The sequence below is a fragment of the Diachasmimorpha longicaudata genome, chromosome 2 (assembly GCF_034640455.1).
Source record: "Diachasmimorpha longicaudata isolate KC_UGA_2023 chromosome 2, iyDiaLong2, whole genome shotgun sequence".
NCBI classification, from domain to species: domain Eukaryota; kingdom Metazoa; phylum Arthropoda; class Insecta; order Hymenoptera; family Braconidae; genus Diachasmimorpha; species Diachasmimorpha longicaudata.
The window spans coordinates 11757996-11782660 of NC_087226.1; the positions used below are offsets into that span (position 1 = coordinate 11757996).

Here is a 24665-nt window from a genome sequence, read left to right on the forward strand (position 1 = left end):
CTCGTTTGGTACCGGTGTACGCCTTTCCCATTCGGTCATCCTCCTGGAATACCAAGTGTTAAACCGTCAGTGTATCTCTCACCTCTCTCTCCGATGGACGGGTATCCTCACCAAAGTGCAAAGTTGGTGTCAACAAGGCCAAATAAATTTTGTTATTTATCAAGATCAAAGTTTAACTTATTTTAGTTGAAAAATAAGCCAGGAAGACGGATATTTGTGGATTAAATCGAACGATTTAATAGGCCTCTCGGTAACATCCGAAACTACGGGTAAGTGGGATACGATCCGTGATGAGCTGATACGACGAGTTACGAGCAAACATTTCATACGGTCAACGAATAGCTGATTTATGGGATTGCATTAATTAACATCCTCCCAAAATCCCACCAAACATTATTGACCATTTCATTTCACCTCCATTTACTGTATCGATAACCATTAATTAATGTGATTCAGGATCGTTTATGATTGGAGATTAGGGGGAGGAATCGGAGGGCAAATGTCAATCCGAGATTTCCACGTTTGGTTATTCAGTGTAACGGTTTTAGAAAGTTGTGATATGTTGATAATCACTTGTCAATTGAAAACTCTGTCATTGTGGGCAGTTCTTGATTGGTGAGAATTCAATCTTCGAAGCTTTCAACCGGTTTTTACACCACTGTTTTGCGCGGACCCGGTGTGATCCGTCATTCATCAGTCAGGAATTAATGATTAAAGATCGAGAGATACGGTCCATGGAGATGAGTTCATGATGATTAAGTCGGTCGAAAAATACCGTCGTCTATTTTTTTTTAATACCGGACATTTTATTTTAAATCTGCAGTTAAGATCCTTTTCGAAAAAATTAATTCCTCCCCAATACCAGTGGGAACTTCTCCAAATCTCACTTCACTGATTTTCCTGAATCAATTTCAGAATAACAATGTGGCGGTCGATCCTGCTGATAAGCCTATCAATAGGCGTCTGTCAAAGTCAATTGAACTTCGAGGGGAATCCCCTCACCGAAAATACCGACTACACAGCTGAAGAGTCACATTATTCTCTGAGACACGACTCGGCTAAATCGCAAAAGTTCGATAAAACGAATGTCAGTGGAGCCGACACTTACCTGGCAGCGGCAAATGGTCTGTCTCCAGCCGATAATCCCCCGGAAAATATTGAAGGCGGAATGATTGACGTGAGATCGATTGCGCCTCAGCCGCAGCTCATGAATGTGAATAAAGTGAATCGAATTCCGAGTACAATGACCTTCGACGTGTCTGACAATCGTCCAGTGAATAGTTATTCGAGTGCTTCGATTAGTCAGAATAAAACGAAGACAATGTCTCGACAATTGTCCACCGATCCCCTGGACACATTTCTGAATTCCCGAACTCCCGAGGAATCTCAATTAGCCCTGGACACGTACTTGGAGAGCCGTCATCAATCGGAACTCCAAGCAACTCGACATCCTCCCACTGAATTGCAAAACATTCAGACGACTTATCCAAACAATCAGGACAATCATAATAATCTGAACATTCAAACGAATGCACCTCAATACCTCAGCAATCGGTACACTAACATAAATACATTAGATAATCCTCAGAATATTAATCAAGCACAGTTACCTGGTAGTGCAGTGATTCCTCAACAGAATGGACAGATCATTAATCCTCAAGTCTATCAACCACATCCATTAGTACCAACATGGCCTCAAATGACTTTCCAGAGTAGACGAGACGTTATACCAATGGCCAGAAGACGACCCATCCATCATTATCGGGGTTTGCCACGTTATCGAAATAGATACAGTGCACAATCGAGAATTGGACCGAATTTCATTTCAAAATTTCCCATTGGACCTCACGCTGGACCGCCGATTTACCCTGGTGACAAGCCCATCGATGTAATTTACACAAAACCACCGGGTCCCAGTCATGCACCACCTGCAATCGGCAATCATCTTGTTCCCTACGAAGACGCGAGTGAATATTTTCCAGAAAGTGAACATCCACCGGTTAATAAAGACGTTTATTATTCGCAGTTATGGGCGCAGTCTTACGACCCCCATTACTATAATTACATCGCCAAGACGGGAAAAATAAAGCCCTGGTTGTATGGAAAACTTGGAAAACACGAGGACAAGGGATTCTGGCATGAATTGTACGTCAGTTTTAAGAAACACGGTATGAAGAATATGATGAATCCGATGTTTTTACTCGGTTTATCGATTCCTGCAGTTACACTTATGCTTAGTGCGATGGTCGGAAAAAGATCGCTTGGCCGATCGGTTAATGATAGTAATTATTATCTCAGTGAGGAGAAAATTACGGAACTCGCGGAGAGAGTGCGGAGGGCTATCGAGTGCTATGAGAATCAGACTGCGTGTTCAGAGTAGATGGGGAGATTAGCTCTAATGGATAGCAACAAAAATTTTAGCGAGATAATTTCGATACAGTGATGTGGGGATGTGATGAATGATGTTTACTTGAATGCAGTGGCATGTGGAGGAGGATAAGGGGATTTGTACGCTCTGATAACGTATTTATGGGTAGAATTAATTTTTTGAGACGGGCTCTTTCGAGAATAGCTCCAATTAATTTGCAATTTCAGGAGAATTTTTACTTGAACTGATTCTACTCAATCGATTATGAGAATTTTCTAGAGAATTTCAAGAGAACGGTCTGTCATCTCAGAACAATACGCTGTACGAGTGACTGTATTTTTCTATCAGTGTCGAGACCTCTTTTAAAACTCTCTTTTGTATTTACGCTGTAAGGACGGTCTTTATAAGAATTCCTTTCTTGGACTCAATACTATTTTCAAGAATCCCTACTCGCGTAAAAAGGTGAAATGTAATAAGATTTTTGATTGCGTACTTATCTTTGAAATAAGTCATTTGAACGGTAGACGCTATTGGAAGAAATGTCAATATCCAATGGAATTCAATACGTGATTTCCTCATAAACTGAGGAAAATCAAAATTATACTCTGGAGATAAACCGAAATCTATGCAGCGTAACTACTAAACGAATTTAACGAGCTGTTTCCCTCTTAAAATTAGTTTTTTCAAAATATTTCAAAATATAGAGAAGTGGTGAGTTTTTTGGTGAAGTTTCTTTATAAAATTCAATCTGTTAACTAAAAGTTATGGGAAATTCAATAGCCGGGAAATTGATAATACGTTTGCTGCTGGCGTAAAAATTGCTAATAAGCATCGCCTCGGGTTATCTTCTTATCTCATTGTTCTGCAGATAATGTTTGACTTGCTGGAGTCAAAACTGTTCTTTTCATTTTAAGTAGGGATATTATTCCGAAACTGCAGGAATAAATATACAATGCTGAGTGTAAAAATTATGGAGATGTGTGGGGCGCTGCAACTGACGTATCTTGCTCACGAATTTACAATAGAATTATTTTAATCGAACAATTGAAAGCGACCCGGAGGGTTCATGAGGGCGTGGGATCCAGACGGTAGCACTATCCGAGATAACGATCTATTATTTAACCTCCCAGTTCGAGGTGGAGAGACACCAGTAACATAGCACAAGTGGAAATTGAATCTTCTTCAGTTTATCAACTCTTTGAGAATTCTTGCTGAACCTTTCAATATAAACAAGGTGATCAATATAGATTCGAATCAAATGATTCATGAAAGGAAGATATGGATTTCGCTGTAACGTTAATTGTCATTTATTTATCGTCTGTAACTTATTCTATTCAATAATAGAATCTATTTTCACTGGCAATTTCGAGGGCGAACAACGTTCTGGTATGATAACAATGTACAGTTACATGAAATATTTTACAACTCTATTAATTTCGCAGTTGATGTTTTTTGTCGTTTTTTATAAAAAAATATATATATGTATTTTGTATATATGTATATTTGTACGTTGAGAAAATAAAATTCACATTCGAAAAAATGGAAGCGAATATAAAACGATAGAAATAAGGAGCACTGTAAAGGTACTCTTCGATTAGTTTTTCGGTGGTTTTTAATAATTATGCGGTCGTCATGTTATGAAAGGTGATAAGCTTGGCGAACTTTTCTCATTAATTGGCCAATATCAGTGCTGAGAAATATGAGGATATCAATCAAGTATCCTTTTGAATTAAAAAATTTGCAATTAACAGAGAAAGTCTTTGACAGTTTTTCCTGAAAGCGATATCTCTGAGTTTCAGAAGTATTGAATAACATACAGGTAAAGCGATTGAAGTTTACTTGAACTTAGTCTCGACTTTTGAAAGGTATCTCGTAATTTGAGGAGAAGATACTACGGAACATATTAAACTTTACAGATTATGGCCAACCCCCAAAATCTTTTCCCACGTTTTTTGACAAGAATTATTTAATATTCTCATTATCATTTGAATGAAATTGGGGGGCACGAACTAAAACAGTTTTTGAAGTCCTGCAGAGCATTTAGCTACAGAAACAATTGTCTGCGTTGTCGATTTTTTAATATGCTTCACAATATGCAATAATGCTCCAAATATATGCAAACTTGAACGCATCACATTAACGCACAAGCTTTTCAATTGATAACAAAAGTGTCTTCAAGACAAAAATTACATAAATTGAGCAACTACACAATTGATAGCTTCAAATATGCTGCATAATCGTGGTGGACTAGATTCGTAGAAAATGAAAATTCTCATCTCATTAATCATGAATTTCTGTACAAAATTAATTTTCTACCAGCGATGAATCAATTCCTGCATTTAAAATAATTTGAAATTCATTCATTTCTTCGTTGAATGCATCTATAATTCACTAAAAATTTACGAACGTACGTTCACGTCAATACTCTTCTATATTTTTCGTCGTTATTTTCGTTGAGCTCACACTACATAAAATATATACAATTCTTAATCGAAATTTTCTTCCTTCAATGCCAGATTTATCGCTCGACCTACATCTTTAACAACGAAAGCTGGCCTGCAGAGACCCTCCTCCAGCGGTAGGAAGTCCCTCGGGCAATGCTCCGATATGAATTCAGAGTCACGTCGATGAACACCAGTTTCAACTAAAATACTGATACATGCTTTAACAGTTGGTGCTTCTAAATTTGTGCCTAATAATTTTTCCATTCCCCGTGATTTTGTCTCTTTGCCTTTTGAATATCTCGCTAGGTATTTGTCATAGAGATTTGCACCGAATACGTCGGTATTGATGTTGTCCCTGGAAAGGAGAATGAACAATTATGAAAACGCCCTGAAAATTTTATATTTTTGAAGAACAATTGGCGTGAGTAAATTACAATGTTCATATCTTCTCGTCGGATGAAGAGAATTGTAACTGCAATTAATTTTCCACTAATTATAGATTAACATTCTCACTCACCCAATAGCATAAATAGTGTCCACATTGTGATCGATCCCGATAGCCTTTGCATGCTTCATAATCATTTGATTAGCGTGATAATAAGTAACTTCACTGGGTTTTCCAATTAGCGCCGTATAAATCATGTCCTTTCCAGTGACTTTTTTATACAGAGCCTCTAAGCAAACAAGAAAAGCTCCATGACCATATCGAGGTATGGGAGCTTCGGACACCCAGAGCAGATCCATATTGCAGGCTAGTACAGGTATGTGGGGATGGGGTAGAACACTTGGCAATTTTGATGGCATTCCATTAGTCATCATGAGATCCACCATCAGCTGCAAGGGTGTCTCCCAGGTCGTGGGTTCACTCAACATGACTATCCCCTCGATTGGAGCGAAGTTTGGATCCACAGGACCACACGTTGGATCCCTCCTGTCTTTATTAACGTAATCTAGGCTTGGAAAATTCCTAACTAATTCGTCTATCGTCACTGTATTCTTAAATCCTAATTCTTTTGCTATCTCGCGGGTCTTGCCCTGTCCTGAGATCAAAACCCGTTTATCGTGGAACTGCTTGAACATACGAAGGGGTGAGTGCGCCATCACAACCTGATCCTCGGTTACTTCGAAGCCAATCCATTTTGACAAGTCATGTGCCTTTTCCGAACGCAGTGCATTGCCGCTGTTCGTTACGAATACTGTTGGCACCCGAAATTTACCACTGTCATCGCGTAAACGCGCGAATGACTCAGGCACTGGTGGTAAGACGGTTTTACCTCTCACTATGACACCGTCGATATCGAATATCAGGCCGAATTTTGGTTTCGTACTCATGCGCTGCAAGAGTACGGTTTTATTAGAGTGCGAAAACATTTTTTTTACATAAATCTACGCCTTTCTATTTTATTATTTTTTTGTGATTCTATGGAAAAATCTCGTAGTTATTTTATAGGTAATTTCAACACCTGTGGAACTCTTTGAGGTCTAGATAAAGGCACAGTGGAGAGACAGTTACAACTATGGTTTGGCAACAAATTTTGCATTCCTAAAATATTTCCACAGTCCATCTCACAGACTTTCATAGTTCTCATTTCACAAATGCCTTCTATGAAATTTTTAACTTTATTGCATGATTGAGTCTGACGTATGTAGGAGAAAGGACGTAAATTGAAACATTAAACTATGTCCTGCTTCAGGTATGTCACATTATTAGCAACATCGGCGTCGAGGTAATTTGCGAGAAAAACATTCCATCTGTTATCAATTTTTTCTCTCATTCATTGAGCCTCCTCTTCTGTCATAAAATTACACCGCTAATGGCAAATTAATTGCAGCAATAAAAAGTTTTTGAACTGTCTTTTCCATTATCGAATCAATTAACAAGTCTCTGTCTGTAATAATGCATAAAGCAGTCATTGTTATTGTTTGTAATGAGTTACCTTGACAAAAGTTCAGCTGTCAGTCTAAATTTGATTGCTCTATAAACAGCAGTGTAGTTGTTTATTTCAAGGGGAAAGTATTTTTGTACAAATGAACCTTGACCCAGAAACTTTTCTATGACTTTTCAATGAGAGAAAGTCATAGCAGAAATGCAAGAGCTAGAAAGAGATTTTAAGGGCAAAGTAAACCATCAAATGGTGAGTTTATTTAGGTAATTTTTATTGTTCAAGGGCTATATTCATTTTCATCATTTTTTTAACAGAAATAATTATGAAATTTTAATGTTTCTTTTCGAGGATTCATCATTGTCGTAGGGGCTATGCTATTGTATCTTTTAATTGATGTTTTCATTCATCAGAATTTGCTCCAAAAGATAAGTGGCAAAGTTTTAATTTACTAATTAGTGAAGTTCTGATGGAGCATGATAATTGATAATATTATTTGACTCACCCTGACGCCAGAGTATGTTCTGATATCCGATCGTAATAAAATTTTCATGATAGCCATCTTCACTCTCTATCACTCCACGAGTTGCAAATCAAATGTGATAATTTATTAAATCCATGAAAACTATCTTGTAACTACCTATGTAGCACTGGGTTACCACATAACCAATATTGGTTGAAGTGAGTCGAATAGCACAGCGACAGGATATTGAGTATCAGAACGAGAGAAGTCGGTCATAACAGAAAATTTAATACCTTCCAACAGTCGGTAGAATCACTACTATGCCAACAGTCGAGGGATGTTTAATCGTAATATTTTTAGTAGTGACCACTGTATGCCACATTTTTCTACTCTAACCAATAATTAGAAAAAATAAACTAATGAACTACAAAGAATTCTCTATCGATATGGCGTGAAGCTATGGAAAAATATAAATTTTTATTAATTTGTGGGCCAACTTCATGTTGAGTTTTTAATGATTTATTTAAAAATAAATGAAAAATTAACGAAACATTTCGAGCTCAGTATAAACAGGTGCAAACCTAGTACAAACAATAGAATTATTTTATTTGGCTGTCTGCATGCAAATGATCCTCTTTGCTGCTTCATTTGAATGTCTTGATAGGATTCCAGCGCCCCTCACCCTACCGTCCACTAACAGTTTCTTACCGCTGGAGCAACCGAGTGTGAACTATGTTTTACGCGTTTTGCGGTCCCGTTTGATAAGAATAATGAGGTTTACTTTGAAACGTCTACATTTTGAAAAAAACATTGTTCTTGACCGAGAATGTGTATGTTTTATTTGTTTGTCATTGTAATAATTATGTTAAAGTTGTATTTTCCGAGTAAAGCTTGTTAAGGATCTCTAAATTTTGAGGTTAACTTGTGTTTTTCAGTATACCTGTGGACGCGATAAAAAAAATAATATTGTGTGCCTCAGCCCAGTGGTCTCACGTTCTCACTGCATATTTGTCTACAAAGATGATGGACTCAACATTTTCGATTTGGGGGTGAGGAAAAATTTAATATTGTGCGAGAATACCCAACAGTGGGAGACGAATCACATGAATTGTTGAAAAGACATTCATCGCGTGACAAGGAGGGACTGACAAAAAGAATCGCAATATAAACACGTTTGTTTCGGTTTGAATAATGAGAATCTGACGTTCTCCATTTCTTTTCATTTCATTGCTGACGGATATAAAACGGTTCTAATATTTTTTCAATTCAAATGGAGATTTAGTGTGATATGATTGTACTATAACAAAAAATTTAATAAATCATTAATAACTCGACGTCACAGAGATATGCAACAATCTGTTTTAGAACCCCATTATTCAACAATTGAGTGGTAATTTCCCATTTTTCAGAGTGCAAACGGGACATTCGTAAATGGATTGAAAATTACTCCAAAAGTTTACGTTCGTCTAAACCTAAATGACATCGTTGGGGTTGGATGTTTCAAACTCGAAGATTTCGAGAAACCAGACTTCGCATACGTTCTCCAATCCTGTCCAGATGACACCCCTCAAAATAATCCTGGTCCCAGTACAAAGCGGAAACTGGCGGCCGATACCACTTCAATTGTACCGCCAAAGGTAGTAAGAGTTGAGAGTCCAATTGTCATTAGCATCGAGGACGACAGTTCTCCTGAGGCAGAAAATTCTTCAAATGAACAAGATGGAAGAACATCTCCAAGTGCTCTACCCACCGCTTCCAAAGACCCTGAGCCTACTACCATTGCCGAGTTGAGGTCAACTCCGAAAACTGGCAAAAAGCCTCGAAGGCCCGAAAAGGACGATTCTGATGAACAATTGAGGGAGCTCGTGAAGAAGAAGCAGCGATCGAAAGATACATCAATGAATTTAACCAAAGCAGTAGAAAATGAAGCAGAGGTGATGGGTGAACAGCCCTTGGCCCAGCTTCCCGTGATGACAGTGTCTCCAATTCTGATAAAATACGAATTGGACATCGGAGATGATAACTCCCCGCCTGCTGCCTCTTCTACCGTTGTTCCCCCGGTGGATGAACCTCTGACTCCAGCTGTATCCAAGGACGAGCGCAGACTTAGCTATTCACAGATAGATTGTGACGAGTATATTGATGACGATGAGGACATTTTCTCCCAGAAATCTGGTTCAATCCACGATACTTCAGTTGGGGGTAGTACCGAAGACTTAAATCAGGAAAACAAAGACGAGCTTTCTCAGTCTTTTACAGATTTATTCCACAGTCAGGAGAAAGAACCTGACATCATCACATTGTCGGACGACGATGATGAGGAGGATGATGATAACAATCCTTGGCTGATGAGGTTGTATCAGAGTCAGATTCTCAATGAAAGTCAAATTAAGCAGGAGCAGCCTGCTGTACACCTCGAAGCTGCGCTTAAAGATCTGAATCGTTTGGACTTACTGGATAATACAGAAGATGAGGGAGAGGATAACAGTGACATTAATGCAGAATTGGAGGAGAAAATTCCCGAGCCTGAAAAATTGAAAAAAGCCTCGCGAGAGGTTGTCTCAGTCGTTGAAGAATCAAAGAAGATTAGGGTAAAGTCCTCAGCAGTACCGTCGTCGAGTCATTCGAAGTCATTGACGAAATTGAGAACTTCAACAGAATCGAAAGACACTGTCGACTTAACTAAAAAATGTAAAAAAGGGAATGATGAGAAGGAGCCTGAAGAAAGGGGAAGAAAGGATAAGAAATTTAGAAAATCAAGAGTCAGTATATCTAGTCACAATGATTACTCTGATGACTCTGAACGTAAGAAGGATAAGGAGAAGGCAGAGAAACGATCAGAAAAAATACCAGAGAAAAGGGATAGTGGATTATTTAAGAAGGTCTCAACAAAAACTTCTTACAAAGCTATCTTAAAATCTGACGATGAAAGTGAAAAAAGTGCGCTGTCATTGGATGAGCCTTCGGTATCCAGGCGAGAGAAAACTGAATCATCAATTTCCAGACAACTTATCACTGACAAATCCCCAATGAGATCAAAGCTCATTAAAAAAATTCCGCAGATCGATCCACCATTCCTCAAAAAAGGGCACAGACGAGGAGTCAGTTGTGAAGTTAAGAAGTTCGATACATCGAATGAAAGCGATGTTTCTTCAAGATTATTGAATAATGCTGATGATCCCGATGGTGATGCCAGAAATTCCCGTCCACGCATATCCACATTTGAGAAACTAACAGTCAAGGAGAAAAAGGAATTGATTAATCAGGAGAAAATCAAAGATGTCCTCTACAAAAATGAACAGAAACGACGAAGATTGACACACAAATGGGCCGAGTGTCTTCCTCCGGGAGACCGTCGGCGTGCATCGCTCTCCAAATCGAAGAGAGAGGAGATAAAGCACGAACGTAAGGAGAAGCTGAAAAAATTAGCAGATGAGAAGAAGAAGCAATCATCGCGCGATCTACCCGAGAAGAGAACTTCAAAGCCAAAAGCTAAAATTTCCAACAAAACTCGTGGAGACTTTCTCATCACGGATCCAGAGAACGAAGCCAATAAGGGCTCGACGTCGAACGAATCCCCCAAGGCCCTCAAGAAGACTGAAATCTCTAGCAAAAAGTCAAAATCCATCAGTCCTAAACATCTGAAAATCCCCAACACTCTTAATGATAAAACCGAAAATGAAATTGCTTCAATGCCCATTAAAAAATCCCCGAGAAAAACGAAATTAATCTCCTCACTCCCCGAACCTACTTCAAAGAAATTGACGGCAAAGGAGTTAAAACACATCAAAGAAGCCAGTATTAAACTTGTTGACATCTGTGCTACCACGAAGATAGCAACAAAAACAGATAAACAAAAAGAGAATCGTGCACCGAATGGGCCCAAGAAAAAGAAGCATGTTACATTCAACACGAATGAGCCTGAAGTTCGTGTCTTTGAGATTGATCCAGGAAATACTCTCAGGAAGTGTGTCCAAAAAGATGCCCTTCTTCCTCAGAGATTTTCGAAGCCTGCCAATCTACCTAGCGATCCGGTAATAAACAATCCAAAGCTTGAGCAGTTCCTGCTGAGATTGTTCAACTGGAATCCAGCATGGTTGAAGGAACAGATGGTCATTAAAGAGCCTCCCCCAGTGGTTGACTTCAACTCCTTGAAGCCCCTTCTGTCCGCCTACACTTCCTACGACGACTACTACAGGATAACAGAACCATTACTGGCTTTGGAACTGTGGAACGGAGTCTCCAAGGACTTTGAAATGAAGGAGCACTATTTGAAACACCCACCGATCATGGCGTGCATTGTCCCCGGCACAATCACCAGACAGTCCGTTCCCAATACACATCTCCTAATCAGCACATTTTTATTGCAAGCAGTTGTCAACCGAGAACAGCTCAGTAAACAACTGTACCCAGTCATGGGCGATCTGGTAATTTTCAGAGTTGGATTCCAAAAGGGCCAAGAGAAGCAGTATCACACGATCTTCGCATACGCTTCGCAGGTCGACCAGACAATTATCAGTCCCTTCACGAAGTACAATAGTAATTTATTGAATTATGTGAAGAATCCTTACACTCTGTTGACGTACTCCATGATGACGAAACCCTTGCCTGGTAATGTGGGGGTTGATGACGTCCAAAAGCTGATGACAGTAACCTACCTTCGATCAAGTATGAGAATGGTTCAAGCACTTCAGTACTTGCCCACCTCCCCACTTCTCAAACAAATCCTCAAGCCAAATGTTCTGGGGTATCAGCTCCCCGCGGTGGGAAATTTGGACTCCTATACGCTGACAACTAAGGATAAACTCAATACCAAGCAGATGGAGGCGGTAATGAAAATCACTGAGACTGTGGTGAAACGAATTCCGAAAATTTGTATGATTCAGGGCCCTCCTGGCACAGGAAAAACGAAGGTGATTGTCAATACTGTAATGGAAATTCTTTATGGAAAGAATAGGTATCAGCATCACAAACTCACAAGGATCCTCATTTGTGCCCCATCCAATGCAGCAATTGATGAAATTGTTCTCAGGCTGATGGACATTAGAATGAATCTCCCTAAGGATCAACGATTTAAAATGGTGAGGATTGGGAAGCTGGAGACGATGCACAAAGTAGTAACATCAATATCCGTCTCTGAACTCGCCAAACGTGATGTACAGAGAACGACAGCTGAGTACTGCAATCGCCAGAATCTAGAGAGCATAGAGGAAGAGAAGAATTTCCTGAGGGCCAGAATAAACGCTATCGAGTCTGAGCTAGAATATTCCAAGGAAAAAGATGAAAATTGCCGACAATATATCCTGAGAAAATTAGCTGGGGTGAAACTCAAGTATCAATTACTGACTAATCCTCGCAGTGTTGAAAATGGTATAAATTCTAAGCAGTTAACTAAGCTCCAGAGGTCAGCTGAGAATACAATTCTATCTGGGGCAGATGTTATCACTTGCACTCTATCTTCCTGCTATACGAATCAAATGGAATCAATTTTCGGAGGGAACAAGCTCAAAATATCAGTCTGTATTGTGGATGAAGCGACCCAGAGTGCAGAGGCCGAGACATTGATTCCTCTGATGCTGGGGGTGAATACTCTGGTGCTCGTTGGTGATCCCAATCAACTGCCTGCCACTGTAATATCTCAAGAAGCCAAGAGGCTGGGGCTGGATCAATCGTTGTTTGCTCGGTTGTATAATGCATTTGATGGCTCACCTTCTAATCCAGTTATTCTCCTGGATACTCAGTACAGAATGTCCTATCCAATTTCGTACTGGCCAAATCGTTATTTTTATGGTGGTGCTTTGAAAAACGCTGCTGTGTTAAAGCCATGGCCGTTTCATTTCTATAAAGTTCTGAACTTAACTTCAACACAAAATGAGGACAGATTCTCAAATACCAATGAGGCTATATTTATTACTAATGTTATCCATACGATTACGATGTATTCTAAACTTGAGGAGATTAGTGGAGTATTGAAGTTGGGCATTATCACTCCTTATAATAATCAAAAGGTCATTCTCACTGGTAAAGTCAGAGATTTAATGTCTGGGTTAGCGGAAAATATTCGACAGAAGATTCATATTGAAGTTAACACTGTGGATAGCTTTCAAGGACAGGAGAGGGACGTTATCATTATGTCCTGTGTCAGAAGCTCTGGGATTGGATTTTTATCGGATCGCCAGAGGCTTTGTGTTGCCCTGACAAGAGCGAAACACAGTCTCTTCATTTGTGGTAACTTTAAGACTTTCGAAAAAGATGACATGTGGAGGGCACTATTATCTGATGCTCGATCACGTGGAGTTTTGCTCGATATGAATTATGCGGCTGGGCCAAGTATTATCAAAAATCACGTTTTAAAATAATTACAATGATTGTTCTCTTGTACATATGTGAATAGTTTAATTGCTATTTTTTTTTACGTTTTTTGGAGTTACATGCAGTTATTGAGTTGAAATGCACGAATTATCGGCACTGATGAGATCCTGCGAGTAGCCGAAACATGGTTATTATTGAAAAATACGATAATAAAATTATGAGGTGTTTTCGAATGAATAATGACTACTTTATTTATTTCTCGTAGAATATATATTCTCTCATAGTTTAGGTTTAATTAATCGATGTAAAAATAGATGCTCCTGAGGTGAATCCCTTTACACATCGATGATGACAATCACAATAAAATTCTCTATAAACTAAGTCATTTACACATATGTACATAATTTTTTTTATAATTACACGGGGAAGGAGTATGATAGGAAAATGGAGAGCAAACAAAATTATGCCAAAAACTTTCATGTAGAAAAAAAATCAAAAAGTAAAATTTGTTAACGAAGTTGTAGAAAAATGTAAAAAAAAAATTCTTCTCATTTAAAAAATATTCACTATTCTTTCATTCGTTAGTAAGCCAATATGTGCAAAGATATTGGTTAAATCTGTAGCAATTTCTCAGAATAATCTCTCACCATTTCCCTCGAGACATCATTTCGTAGAGTTGTGTTGAATTTTTTTCGGTCTGTACACATTCATTATCAATATTCAATTAATAATAAAAACGATAGAGAATCAAAGGGTTTGATTCTTCAGTTGATAAAAGAAATAAATAATATTTTACAAAGTGAAATGGAAAATAAAATTTGAGTTATTAAATTCCACCAGCGTTGATTACTATAAAGTTATTATAAAATTTATAGTTTTGTTCCTGTAGAAAAATCTCATCTCTTGTAGAATAAAGCAGTGATTGATTTTCATCGTATCGCGAGGTCAATCAATTTTCTAGATTGTAGTATAAATAAGACATGAAATGTCTGATGGAAGGTTGGATATCGAATGCACGATGTTACAACAGTCGGTCAGGATTCTCCTGGCATGTAAATCGTTCCAAAATAGAGTACTTCATTTCAAAAATAGTTTCTTATCTTAATAAATATTCCTCCAGAAGCTCAATCCTAGGCACATTATCACGGAAACCATCACAGGAGACCATCTGATTGTCATTGTGGGTGATGAAGAACCGGCATTTCTCGGTGGAGTTCTTGTTGGTTCCACTGCAAACAAAAAGTATGTCTTGATAAAATCGGATATGTTAATCTTTAATTTTTCTAGTTCATCGAGTAAAGAAATTGATTAGTAAATTTGACACTGAAAATAGTAGAAGAGAAGAAGTTTTGATAGTGAGTATAAACGTGAAAGAAGATCCTACTTGGTATCCTGGAATGTGGAGGCGACGTAATTCTCATGATAGGATCATGTGGAATGAGTGGTTTTATGGGTACCGGTGCAGGGCTCGGTGAATTACCATAGCATTGTCCTAGAAACAGATAAAAAGTACTTTAATTAGAGAAACATCGAATAAACCTTAATTAAATGCTGAAGAGAATATACATACCTTTCTTGTAAAGACGCATACCCTCTCTACGTGGATCGATATCTCGAAGACAATGATCTCCAGCTTCCTTTATGTAAATTTCCTCATCGCTCACGATTAGACCGACGAAACACTCGTTTGTGCTTGTATCGTTTCTCATGGTGTAGGTGTACATTACTCCTTGCTCTTCCCACTGGCCGAGGCACAGGTATTTGCGTTCTTGAAAAATTTTTATTTATTTACATTTCATATATCATTGCAAATTAGTTTGAAAATATCTCTCAAATTATCCTGTGACGTTGATAAATAACTGAAGGGACTCGGTTTTCATACCTTCGTAGAGCTCTCCAGATTCGCAGTCGGTGACCTTATAATACATGATCTCTTTTGTGAAGCAGTTACTGCTCAATTCGGCGCACGTGCCCGGTAGATCAGGTATCGTTCCTACGTAGTGGCCAGTGATGGGACAGGGAGATTCCACGACGCGTTCTAGTCCTGCGTGCGACGAATACATATTTTATGTTTAATTTTACGAGGAATTATACGAGGACAAAAATTAGGAGGTGGAGATATGTTGTTTTGCATGAAACTCACGAGCTTGTGTCATCCAGTCGGATTTATCCAAACTCTGATCATCGCAAAGATAACTGGCGTACACAGGACTAGGGATTTTTCCTATTTTGAACTCCAGGACATTTTCACTACGTTGACGCATCATGAGGCACACGTAAGCTTCTTGTTCGCTGAAAAGAATAGTAAATTAAATTGGTAACCCATTGCTGGGTATTTTTTTAATGACTAGATAGGACAATTTCTTAAAAGTTTGCTATTATTATTGAGTACTGGTTGAGTGACTAATTCTGCCTTTATGTTGCACTTCTCTCCGTTATTTACCAAATTAAGTATAAAAATAAATTCTTTTATATTTTCGAGAAACTCCTTACCAGTGGTCTTTCGAATAAACCACATATCTCCCAGTGTGATCATTAGAATCAACAGTGACAAATGTAAAGCTACGGTATCCATTCAGATCGTTGAATGTCATTGTTCCATTAACAATTAGGGACTCCTCCCATTCACCTTGTGCCCACTTTGGATAGCTGTAATCATAAATTCCGTTTACAATAAAAATAGGAAAAAATAAATACAGATGAAAAAACTAATACAACTAGTAATTGGAGTCACGTACGATGCCAGATGTGATGAAACATATTGTGGTATTTGCTTCTGATTGGTCGCTTTGCTCAGAACAAGTGTCTCATATCCACTTGTTGAATTTTCAAGATTCTCAGTGCAGCTGGAATCACTGCTCAATGCCAAATACGTTTTCCCTTTTTTATTATCGACGTGATACAGCTATAATGATACAAATGAATGGTTAGTACAAGTGTTTGAATTACACTTTCATGTTTCAGATAGTGAGAGTGAGAGAGGGAGAGTGAATGACACTGACCCCGCATCGATATTGCGGCCGACGTTCACCTCCCACCCTGGTGTCCAATAGTGCAATATAGCGAGAGCCGTGAGGTCCACCAGGCCAACTTCCCAGGCAATTAAAGGTAATGTCTGGAAAATAAAATGCCCCATGAAAATTTATGCAATTATCATTGATTCAACATCGAACGATTCAACGAGAATTTGTGACACCTATTTCACTTTCATTCTCACTAATTGAGACTAATTATTTATCAGTCATGGGAGCCTGTTGTGATTTCAGTTAAAAATAATAATTCTTCATCTTCTGCTTAATTTTTCTTTTTTTTTCATGGATAGAATTATTCAGTCAGTTGAACACTATTAAAACTGAGAATTCTTCGAATTGTTTATAAAAAATTATAGCAGTATGGTAATTGGCAATAACTCCAGAAAGACATTACGCAAGAAACTAAAAAAAAGACCGAATGAAAACATTCAGTCCTCAATTTATCGATTCTCTTAGCAAATTAATGGGCAAACACATCGAATTATTCAGACTCATCCCCTCTGGAATAATTACACCTCATGAATGCAACCCTGATCACTATCACCGATACGATTAATACATGTTAGCATTATTGGTTTTGCGGTTACGAGCATACAAATAAAACAATCCTATAAGCAAATGAATGAGAATTATCCACGAGTATCTCATGATCACTTGGATCGTTCGACGAACTTGTTCTATTAGCACTGATTATCGTACCTCGATTTTCAAATGAGCATCTCTTGAACTGCAGTCGAAAGATGGATCCATCTGGACAATTTTCCATGTCAGATGAGAATGTATTGCACTCGATTGTCGTTTCAGAACCATCATTGATATCATACTTGAAGTGGTATCTGCCGGCTATTGGACAGAATTCATTTCTGATATCAATGCCACCGACTTCTTTCGTACCTGGAACAGAATGATTTTCGATTACTTTCAATTTAATTTTATATTGATCAGCAATGCAAGGCTTCAGTCAATTAAATGAGTTTGGAAACGAAACAATAAGCAATTGTCGAAGGAAAATCAATTTTTCAAACTTCTCATTCGTTTTTGACCTCACGAAGACGGTCCATTAACGCTTCACTGGCCGAGCGTGAAGGAGTACAGGGTAGTCTCATTGACCAAGACGCAAAATTAATTGATTTTTTAGCTGGTCTATTATGAAATTGTACAGTGTGATTTCCAATTGCTGAATTAATACGACCATCAACAGTGTTTCTAATCCAAACCTCTCCTTTCACGCTTTAATTAGGGAATTTCCTGGGTGATAAATAACAGCATTACTTAGGATGAGTAGCCAATGTTTTCTGAACAAAAAATATCTTGAGAAAAATGAGAAAATGGTGGAGGTTTTCCATTATCATCCTCCTTGATCAGACGGCGTATAAAAAGAAGCAATTGGGAAGAATTTCCGATGGGCATTGAGATTTGGTCGGGAATAGGCGCCATGATCAATCATCATGCTTCCCATGGAAAGGGTCCAGGAAAGCATTAGTATCCAGTGGCCAGGCAGGAAGTAGCTGAAACTACACACCACATTCCTCCTTTCTTCTTTCTCACGTGAAATGGTCCCTTCCACCCACGTCTTTATATCGTCCCTTCATCTCTCAAGCCCCTCCCTCCAAGTCACCATCAATTTTCTCAGCAAATATGTTTGGCCACAGATATATTCGAAATTTTTTGTACGCTCGGTCTCTCTCAATACAGTACGGGAAACCCGATCCAGTGTCTTTGGTTTCTTCCGCACGTGTAAAATCGATAGCGCCATGATTCTTATTTCGTTTTGTCTTGAGGTTTTCGAGTCAAATCAATTTGATGGGGTATAAGGGCTCGGTATGTAGTTTGATACAGAACAAATTCGTTCCAGGTGTATCGATTGCTGAGAGAAGTCTCGTCGGTTTCGTTGAGAACTGATAGATGTGAAAATAAGTAAACGAAGATCCATGATGGCTCGTTATAGAACGACTGAATAATTTTGATGAAAAATTGATCTTTGGGAGCTCGACACACCAACCGACGCAGTGGAAAATTTTCAATTGACAAATAATCAATTAGCTTTTACCACTTCAACAGAAGCCCACCTCTCAATGGCATTTCAAAACTTGAATCCAGTATTTTTTTGTATTTTTTGTATTGTTCGGAGGGATTCTGGGTTTGGTGGGTCCACTTGAATTGTATTTGTGGGATCTACTCAGGAATGCGAGCACCTTCCTGTTCGCTTTCTTCAAATATCTCCTTCTCATTCTCTCAGGACCGGACGTCAACCGACGCGATTTCATTTGGTCACGGACAAGGTCGTTACTCGACAGGTAGCACAAACCGTGGAGCCATGGTAGCAGACAGTTCTCATTCATCTTTTTCCTCTCCTTTAATTTTTTTCCATTCTCGGGTCTCTACCTGTTTCCTTTCAACTTTCCTGTTCGCTTCATTGATCCCAGTGCTCCGTGAGCACACAAACTCCACTTTTTCGGCTCACTCGTTCGTGAAACTCTGGTGTAAAGCGCGATGTCGGCGAGGGGGAAGCTTGTTTCCACAGGAAATGAAGGAACCGACGCGCGCCAGTGATGAGAATCAGAAAAATTGTGGTGAAGGAGTTTTGCGTGACGGGGAGAGGGCTCTTAAGAATTCTGGGACTTGTGAGTTATCGGTGGTATCTTTATGATTTATCAAGGCTGATAATAAAATGTCTCCTTAAGCCCTAATTGGGTCTTCACTGCAATTAGTTGGTAAATAAATTCAAAGGGTTAAGGAGGGCTTATTAAAACGGCATTCTAATATTTTGATAACATGGAATGATCTAATTGCACTGTTTTAATTGTTGTAATCATCGTGAAAATATGATTCCCGGATGTATATGGAGATCATTCTGTTGAATGAGCAAATTTACGATCATGTGAAAGCCTAACATTATATTAATTGCATAATTCTTTCAACAGTACAGAACCCAGGCTACAAAGCATTGGGAAAAATTTTGTTCAAATTAACATTCCGAGATAATTCTGTGATTACGAAAAAAAAATTGATAGGAGTTCTAGGGAGATTTCAGTATTTACTTTTCCTCACGAAACTGAAAACCCTCAGAAATTCACCCACTAGAATGTTTTTTAAATATACAAATTTGTTCTTCGTTAAAAAAAAATGATAAACCATTACTCAGTGAATAAAACATTCCCATAACGTTCATCACATTTCATCTCCCAAGTTTAATTATCCCTTAATGGTCCCTTAAATACCACTGCAAACCTTAAACGAAATTCCTGAAGCCCAATTCCAAGATTTCATAGAACATTAATGAAGGCCATTACAAATTTAAAATGATTACAATCTCTATAAAAATTTGATTGTATTGGAATTGTTTGTTGCAGGAGTTGGGGCACTCCCACGCCTCAGCACTTGTGCAGGGTGCGGCGCAGGGATTTGAAATAAAAATCACAAGAAAATGAAAAAAAATGAGCTGGGCGATGGAAACGAAGAAGAACGTAGGCTGGTATTACAACAGCGACAACGATAGAAAGAAAACGGGTGAGTGAGAACGATGTATAATAGAAAGGTAGGAATACCTGGGGGAGTCGAGGTGTGTTGGTGGTCCTGGCGTGTTTTGTCGACGCGACGAATATTTCACAGAACCCTCTCTCTCTCCCTTTCTTTCTCCCTTATACTTTTGTGATTGTAATTCCCTAACCTGGGGTGGTGTCTCGATTCGAAAATTAAACAACAGTTAGTTACTCTATTTTTTCTGTTTGTTGGATGCTAAAATTTTTTTTGTTCCCTCAGCGCATTTGGCAGTTTAAATTTCAAGGGAGTGATGACTTCGGGGAACTGTGAAGATTCATTTAGTAACGTTACGCTTCCATGGAGCCGAGAAATTAACCACCACTTAGGTGCATCATTATACTTCATCGATAATAAATCCGATGCAATGGAATTGCAGGGGTTCACTTGTCTCGAAAGCCTGGGAAACTTCTTAGAGTTTTCTTTCAATCACTTCTGTCGGGTAAATGATGAGTTCCAAGATTCTAAATACTCACGTAATAGGATATTGTGCCTTCAGGGAGTAAAGTATTTTCTGACGAAATGTGAGTTTATAAAGCGCCTTCAATCCGAGGGTTATAATCACATGAATTTCGTAATAAGAACAATAAAAAAAATTTAATTGCACCAATAAGATAAGTGACGTGTAAAAATGAAGAATTTTTCAACTGGATACCACCAAATTATTTTAAACATCAAAAAAGTTCTACTGCAGATAACTTGTAGGTTTTTTAGACCGTTCGCCGTAAAGTCTATTTTTCATTTTCTAATGAAATCATTAGAAAACTGACATTTGCTTTGACTTGTGTCACAAAAACCCTAGATACGTGAGGTGAGTGTAGAATTCCAGAAAAACGCACTATTGTATTATTTAAACTTTGTGAACCTTATGCATATGATTTAACGCATGTTAATGTCCCTGAAAATGTGATAATTTGATGCATAAATGAAACGAAAATCTCAAAGATGGGGATATCCATCTCAGTGTCGAGCATAATGAAGCAGTTGTGATGGTGATTATGTAAATGTCAGCCAAGATCACGCACAGCGGTATTTTAATTGATGCGATCCGTGAGAAAAAGCAAAGAAAGAGAAAAAAAAGAGAAAGAACAGGATCACCTTATTATAAATGAGTGCAGAAAAAAAATACGTGACTGCATTCTGGGGATCCTGGACAATACCTCAAGGTAAATGTTATTTCCCAGCATCTCCCTTATTACGATATAATCGAACCGCGAGTTTTCTGCTCTATTGAATTTCATGGTTTTTCACAATTTAACTCGATTATTACTTACGGTAAAGAATCGCTCTCGTATCAAGATGGTCGCAAGAGGCGATAGCACTCTTCTCGTATGTGTAGCACTTGTCGAGGGCCTCGAAGAAAACTTCGATTATATTGCGGGATCGTCGGTGCAGGCGAAAACACCTGATGCATTCGCCATCGTCATATCTGTCGACAAATTAATTTTTTGAAAATTACGCCTATCATTTGTCTATTAAGTCAAGAATGGGGAAATAGGGGTGATGATAATCACCATTTTTTAAGTTTATGAGAAAAATTATGACCGTTAAATGACATTAATCCACTTATGAAGCGATTAGCATTTATATGCTAATTAATGGAATTGGATCATGGAAAAATATGATTAGATGGTCGTCGATCCTTCCTATGCGTATGACTGCTCTCATACGAGTTATACCGCCCACAAGACCCAGTCATGTATTTTTCACGATAATTGACTAGTTGAATGGGCAATTTTTGTTGTTATCGTACGCTTATGAGTCGATAAATATTTATAAGAAAATGAATCAATAGATTGAAATATTGATGAATGATGCTACGGCCTCTCAATTGAAATACTCATTCCCAAGGGGTCAATCTTGTCGATTGAAAGTCAATAAACGTATACAACATATCGAAACATGAAATTGAAAAAATAATTTTTGTCCAATTCTTTCCCGCTGCGCCCGCTCGTTAAAAATCATACGTGAATCACTATATCATATATATTATGCGTCAGGGGCGTGTGTAGACGGCAATTTATGCATTCTTTGCCGGAACAACACCCACACTCAGTGGTCTCTCGGGCTCTTTCCGCGCAGTCACTCCTCGTATCGGGTGAATAAAAGGCTGAACCGTTCGGTTCGGTGTGGCCCTCCTGGGGAATTTCTCACCGGTCTTTCCGGATTACACGTAGCCCACTCTCCAAATGTGTCAAATCGCTCGTAAAAAATTAAGTGGGTATTAAGATATGAGTCCTAGAGGTACGACAGCCGTTGAGGATCGGCAGAGTTGACAGAAATTTTTTTTTAATGAATGAATGGATGGATTTGGTGAGAAAATAATTGAGCTGTGAGGCTCAGCATCTTGGAATCGCGCAGGTCTATTCCTGTCGCCGCCTGCTCCGCCGTGCTGTCGTGGCATCTTCGGCGGGAATGTAGTACAGTCGCTAATAAGAGATCTTTTACACTTGAACGGATTCCCAGCCCTGAAGGGCTGAGGGGCAGTCATTTTTCTCGTGAGACAAATTTTCGGACAAATTTGGCCGGTTGATTAATTGATTTTTCATTGATCGAGGTGGAGCTGAAGGCGCGTTCTTGAGATGAAAAACCGACTGAATGCACTTCTTAAGAAATCAAATTTGAACTGCACCCTATCTGCATAGTTGTTTTATTAAATTGATCGTTTCGAAACTGGTCCATATAATTCTTTGTATCTATCTCTCCCCGATTTTCAATCATACAAAAACGAATAAAGACACCTAGAAATATATCTCCATCATTTATCGAGATTATACTCCACAATTGAATGCATTCCCATGATTTCACTTTAAGCGGAGTTGTAAAAGCCGCGGGTTATTGGAGTACGATTTCTCGAGCATGGAATATCGTTTATATATACCAAAAAAGGAATAATGAGTGCAAAAAATCCACTGTCCATTGTTCTGCGGTTCTGCAGACGTTTGAAATATTAAAAATAATTCAGGGATTTCAGTCTTTCCGATGTAGACATTTTTTTCAAATAAAAAAAAATTTTCACAAACAATTATGATTCACTTTTTTGAAATTGGAGCTTTACAGAGCCAATGTTGATTTTTTAAATTGAAATATATGTGTCATTCATGTTAAGTACCCGAGAAAAATTGAAGAGCAAATACTATCGCCCATTGAATACCCCCCTCTCTCCTTTTCTCATAAAAAAATAATTTACGTACTTGGCAACCAGTAGAACGTTCTCTTCGAATCTTTTATGACAATATCCCCAGACAGGTATTGAGTCATAGGTAATGTTGACGCTGGAGTACTGTATCGGCTCGCCAGTATTGCTGGATCCTCTTGCCTCTACGCCGCTCACCTGCGTCAAGAACTCGCCCTGGAATTCCGCCGGGAAGTAACAGCGCGCCATGAACTGTGGATTATAGGCTGGTAATGTCTCGGCTGCATTCATCGAGACGTCTGAAATTATAACGGTGCCTATAAATATTCAAACGATTAATAACACTGTCACTTCGTTATAAAACTCGATTCTAATATTAAAATGTGTAGAAAAAAGTAGAAAAAGTCAAACTTTATCTCAACGCAAATTGACAGGTGAGAAATTGAGTGCATAATCATCATCCGGCATCAATTAATTGCGAGATTTTTGTCGCAAGATTGATTTTTACCGCTGTGAAAAAAAAAGTGCGTAGGTAAGTATTTTTTGCGTGTCATCGTGCAGTTACACTCGTGTGTCCCCATAAATTTCCTGATTCTCCCTGATTAAGACTGCAGCAGGGCGAAGTGATGCCGACGAAGCAGATGCAAACCACATTTTTTCCGATGAATTTTTTCGTCAAATTAATTAATTTGCGTGGAGACGAATTAATTGGGGGACAGGGTCATGTGAAAATTATTCGCAACATCGAGGTCAATTAAGTCCCCCTCTTCTCTCTTTGAGGATGCTCATGAGCCGGATGTCAAGACGTGTTTCATCACGCACAACCCCTTAATGATGATTTAATTTCTCTATGTTTATTTTGACAGTTTTTTTAATAGGCTAATCATAAATAAATTGGTGGGGTGAATTTTTCTGATTAACGAATGATAAATAACATGAAGAAGGAATTACGAGTTGATTTCGATAAGTACACTGATGAAAAAAATTATTCTCGTTGAGATGACTTTCTCTTCCAACTGTGTACAATCGTGTTAATTGATTTATAAACTACTCCCTCATCAGAATAATTTTTATTTCTGGATAAATTAATGAATTCTCGAAGATTAAAAACTTTTCCCTAGAGAGAATTTAAATGAAAGTGTTTGGGACCAAATAAATATACGATAGTTAGGCCTATTTTAAGGGCCTCTAAGGACTCTACAGATGAGTGCGCATCTTCACTCGAGGAACGCCCTGTATCGTGCTACTGGTGGCACCTTGGCGAGCCCTTTCATGGACATGAAGATCGTAAATACCAGAATTCAAGTGTTAAAATTATAAAGACTCATCCCCCAAACTCAAAACGAATGATATACAACTGGGTATCACTCGTGCACATGCTCAACCGCAGCATGGAAGATCATTAGCGCAGAATCCGTTATTAAATGGTCATGATGTAGTGGCAGGTGCAGACTTCTGCCGACTCGTACAATTTTTGTAGACTCTCT

At 38.5% G+C, this 24665-nt stretch overlaps 4 protein-coding genes across 6 annotated transcripts in view; 2 read left to right on the forward strand and 2 right to left on the reverse strand.

The window, feature by feature from the left end:
* Positions 1–32: 32 nt before the first annotated feature.
* Positions 33–3533, forward strand: LOC135159752 (uncharacterized). The gene is made up of 2 exons (XM_064115766.1): positions 33–269; positions 916–3533. The coding sequence occupies exon 2, from the start codon at positions 923–925 to the stop codon at positions 2378–2380; it is 1458 nt and encodes a 485-aa protein (XP_063971836.1). The 5' UTR covers positions 33–269; positions 916–922; the 3' UTR covers positions 2381–3533.
* Positions 3534–3651: 118 nt separating this feature from the next.
* Positions 3652–7398, reverse strand: LOC135159754 (haloacid dehalogenase-like hydrolase domain-containing 5). 2 transcript variants are annotated; one of them, XM_064115768.1, is made up of 4 exons: positions 7201–7361; positions 6750–6908; positions 5330–6147; positions 3652–5167 (listed from the first exon to the last, which is right to left on the reverse strand). In XM_064115768.1, exons 3-4 carry the CDS (start codon positions 6142–6144, stop codon positions 4855–4857), a joined length of 1128 nt encoding a protein of 375 aa, XP_063971838.1. In that variant the 5' UTR covers positions 6145–6147; positions 6750–6908; positions 7201–7361; the 3' UTR covers positions 3652–4854. The 2 variants fall into 2 exon arrangements, with proteins under 2 accessions (XP_063971838.1, XP_063971837.1); XM_064115767.1 differs by lacking the exon at positions 6750–6908 and having other exon boundaries at positions 7201–7398.
* Positions 7399–7769: 371 nt separating this feature from the next.
* Positions 7770–13710, forward strand: LOC135159749 (uncharacterized). The gene is made up of 3 exons (XM_064115758.1): positions 7770–7988; positions 8094–8207; positions 8568–13710. Exons 1-3 carry the CDS (start codon positions 7779–7781, stop codon positions 13515–13517), a joined length of 5274 nt encoding a protein of 1757 aa, XP_063971828.1. The 5' UTR covers positions 7770–7778; the 3' UTR covers positions 13518–13710.
* Positions 13711–13717: 7 nt separating this feature from the next.
* LOC135159751 (uncharacterized) overlaps positions 13718–24665 on the reverse strand; it is a 29758-nt gene continuing 18810 nt past the window's right edge. Inside the window, exons 2-12 of one of the 2 annotated variants that reach the window (XM_064115765.1) lie at positions 23237–23477; positions 21317–21471; positions 17202–17396; positions 16473–16585; positions 16209–16375; positions 15964–16119; positions 15614–15762; positions 15353–15514; positions 15041–15238; positions 14855–14962; positions 13718–14699 (exon numbers count right to left, since the gene is read on the reverse strand). In XM_064115765.1, coding sequence (XP_063971835.1) covers positions 14572–14699; positions 14855–14962; positions 15041–15238; positions 15353–15514; positions 15614–15762; positions 15964–16119; positions 16209–16375; positions 16473–16585; positions 17202–17396; positions 21317–21471; positions 23237–23477 — 1772 coding nt within the window. In that variant the 3' untranslated portion in view covers positions 13718–14571. Of the gene's footprint in view, positions 14700–14854; positions 14963–15040; positions 15239–15352; positions 15515–15613; positions 15763–15963; positions 16120–16208; positions 16376–16472; positions 16586–17201; positions 17397–21316; positions 21472–23236; positions 23496–24665 lie in introns of both variants that reach the window. The other variant, XM_064115764.1, reaches the window with a different exon arrangement.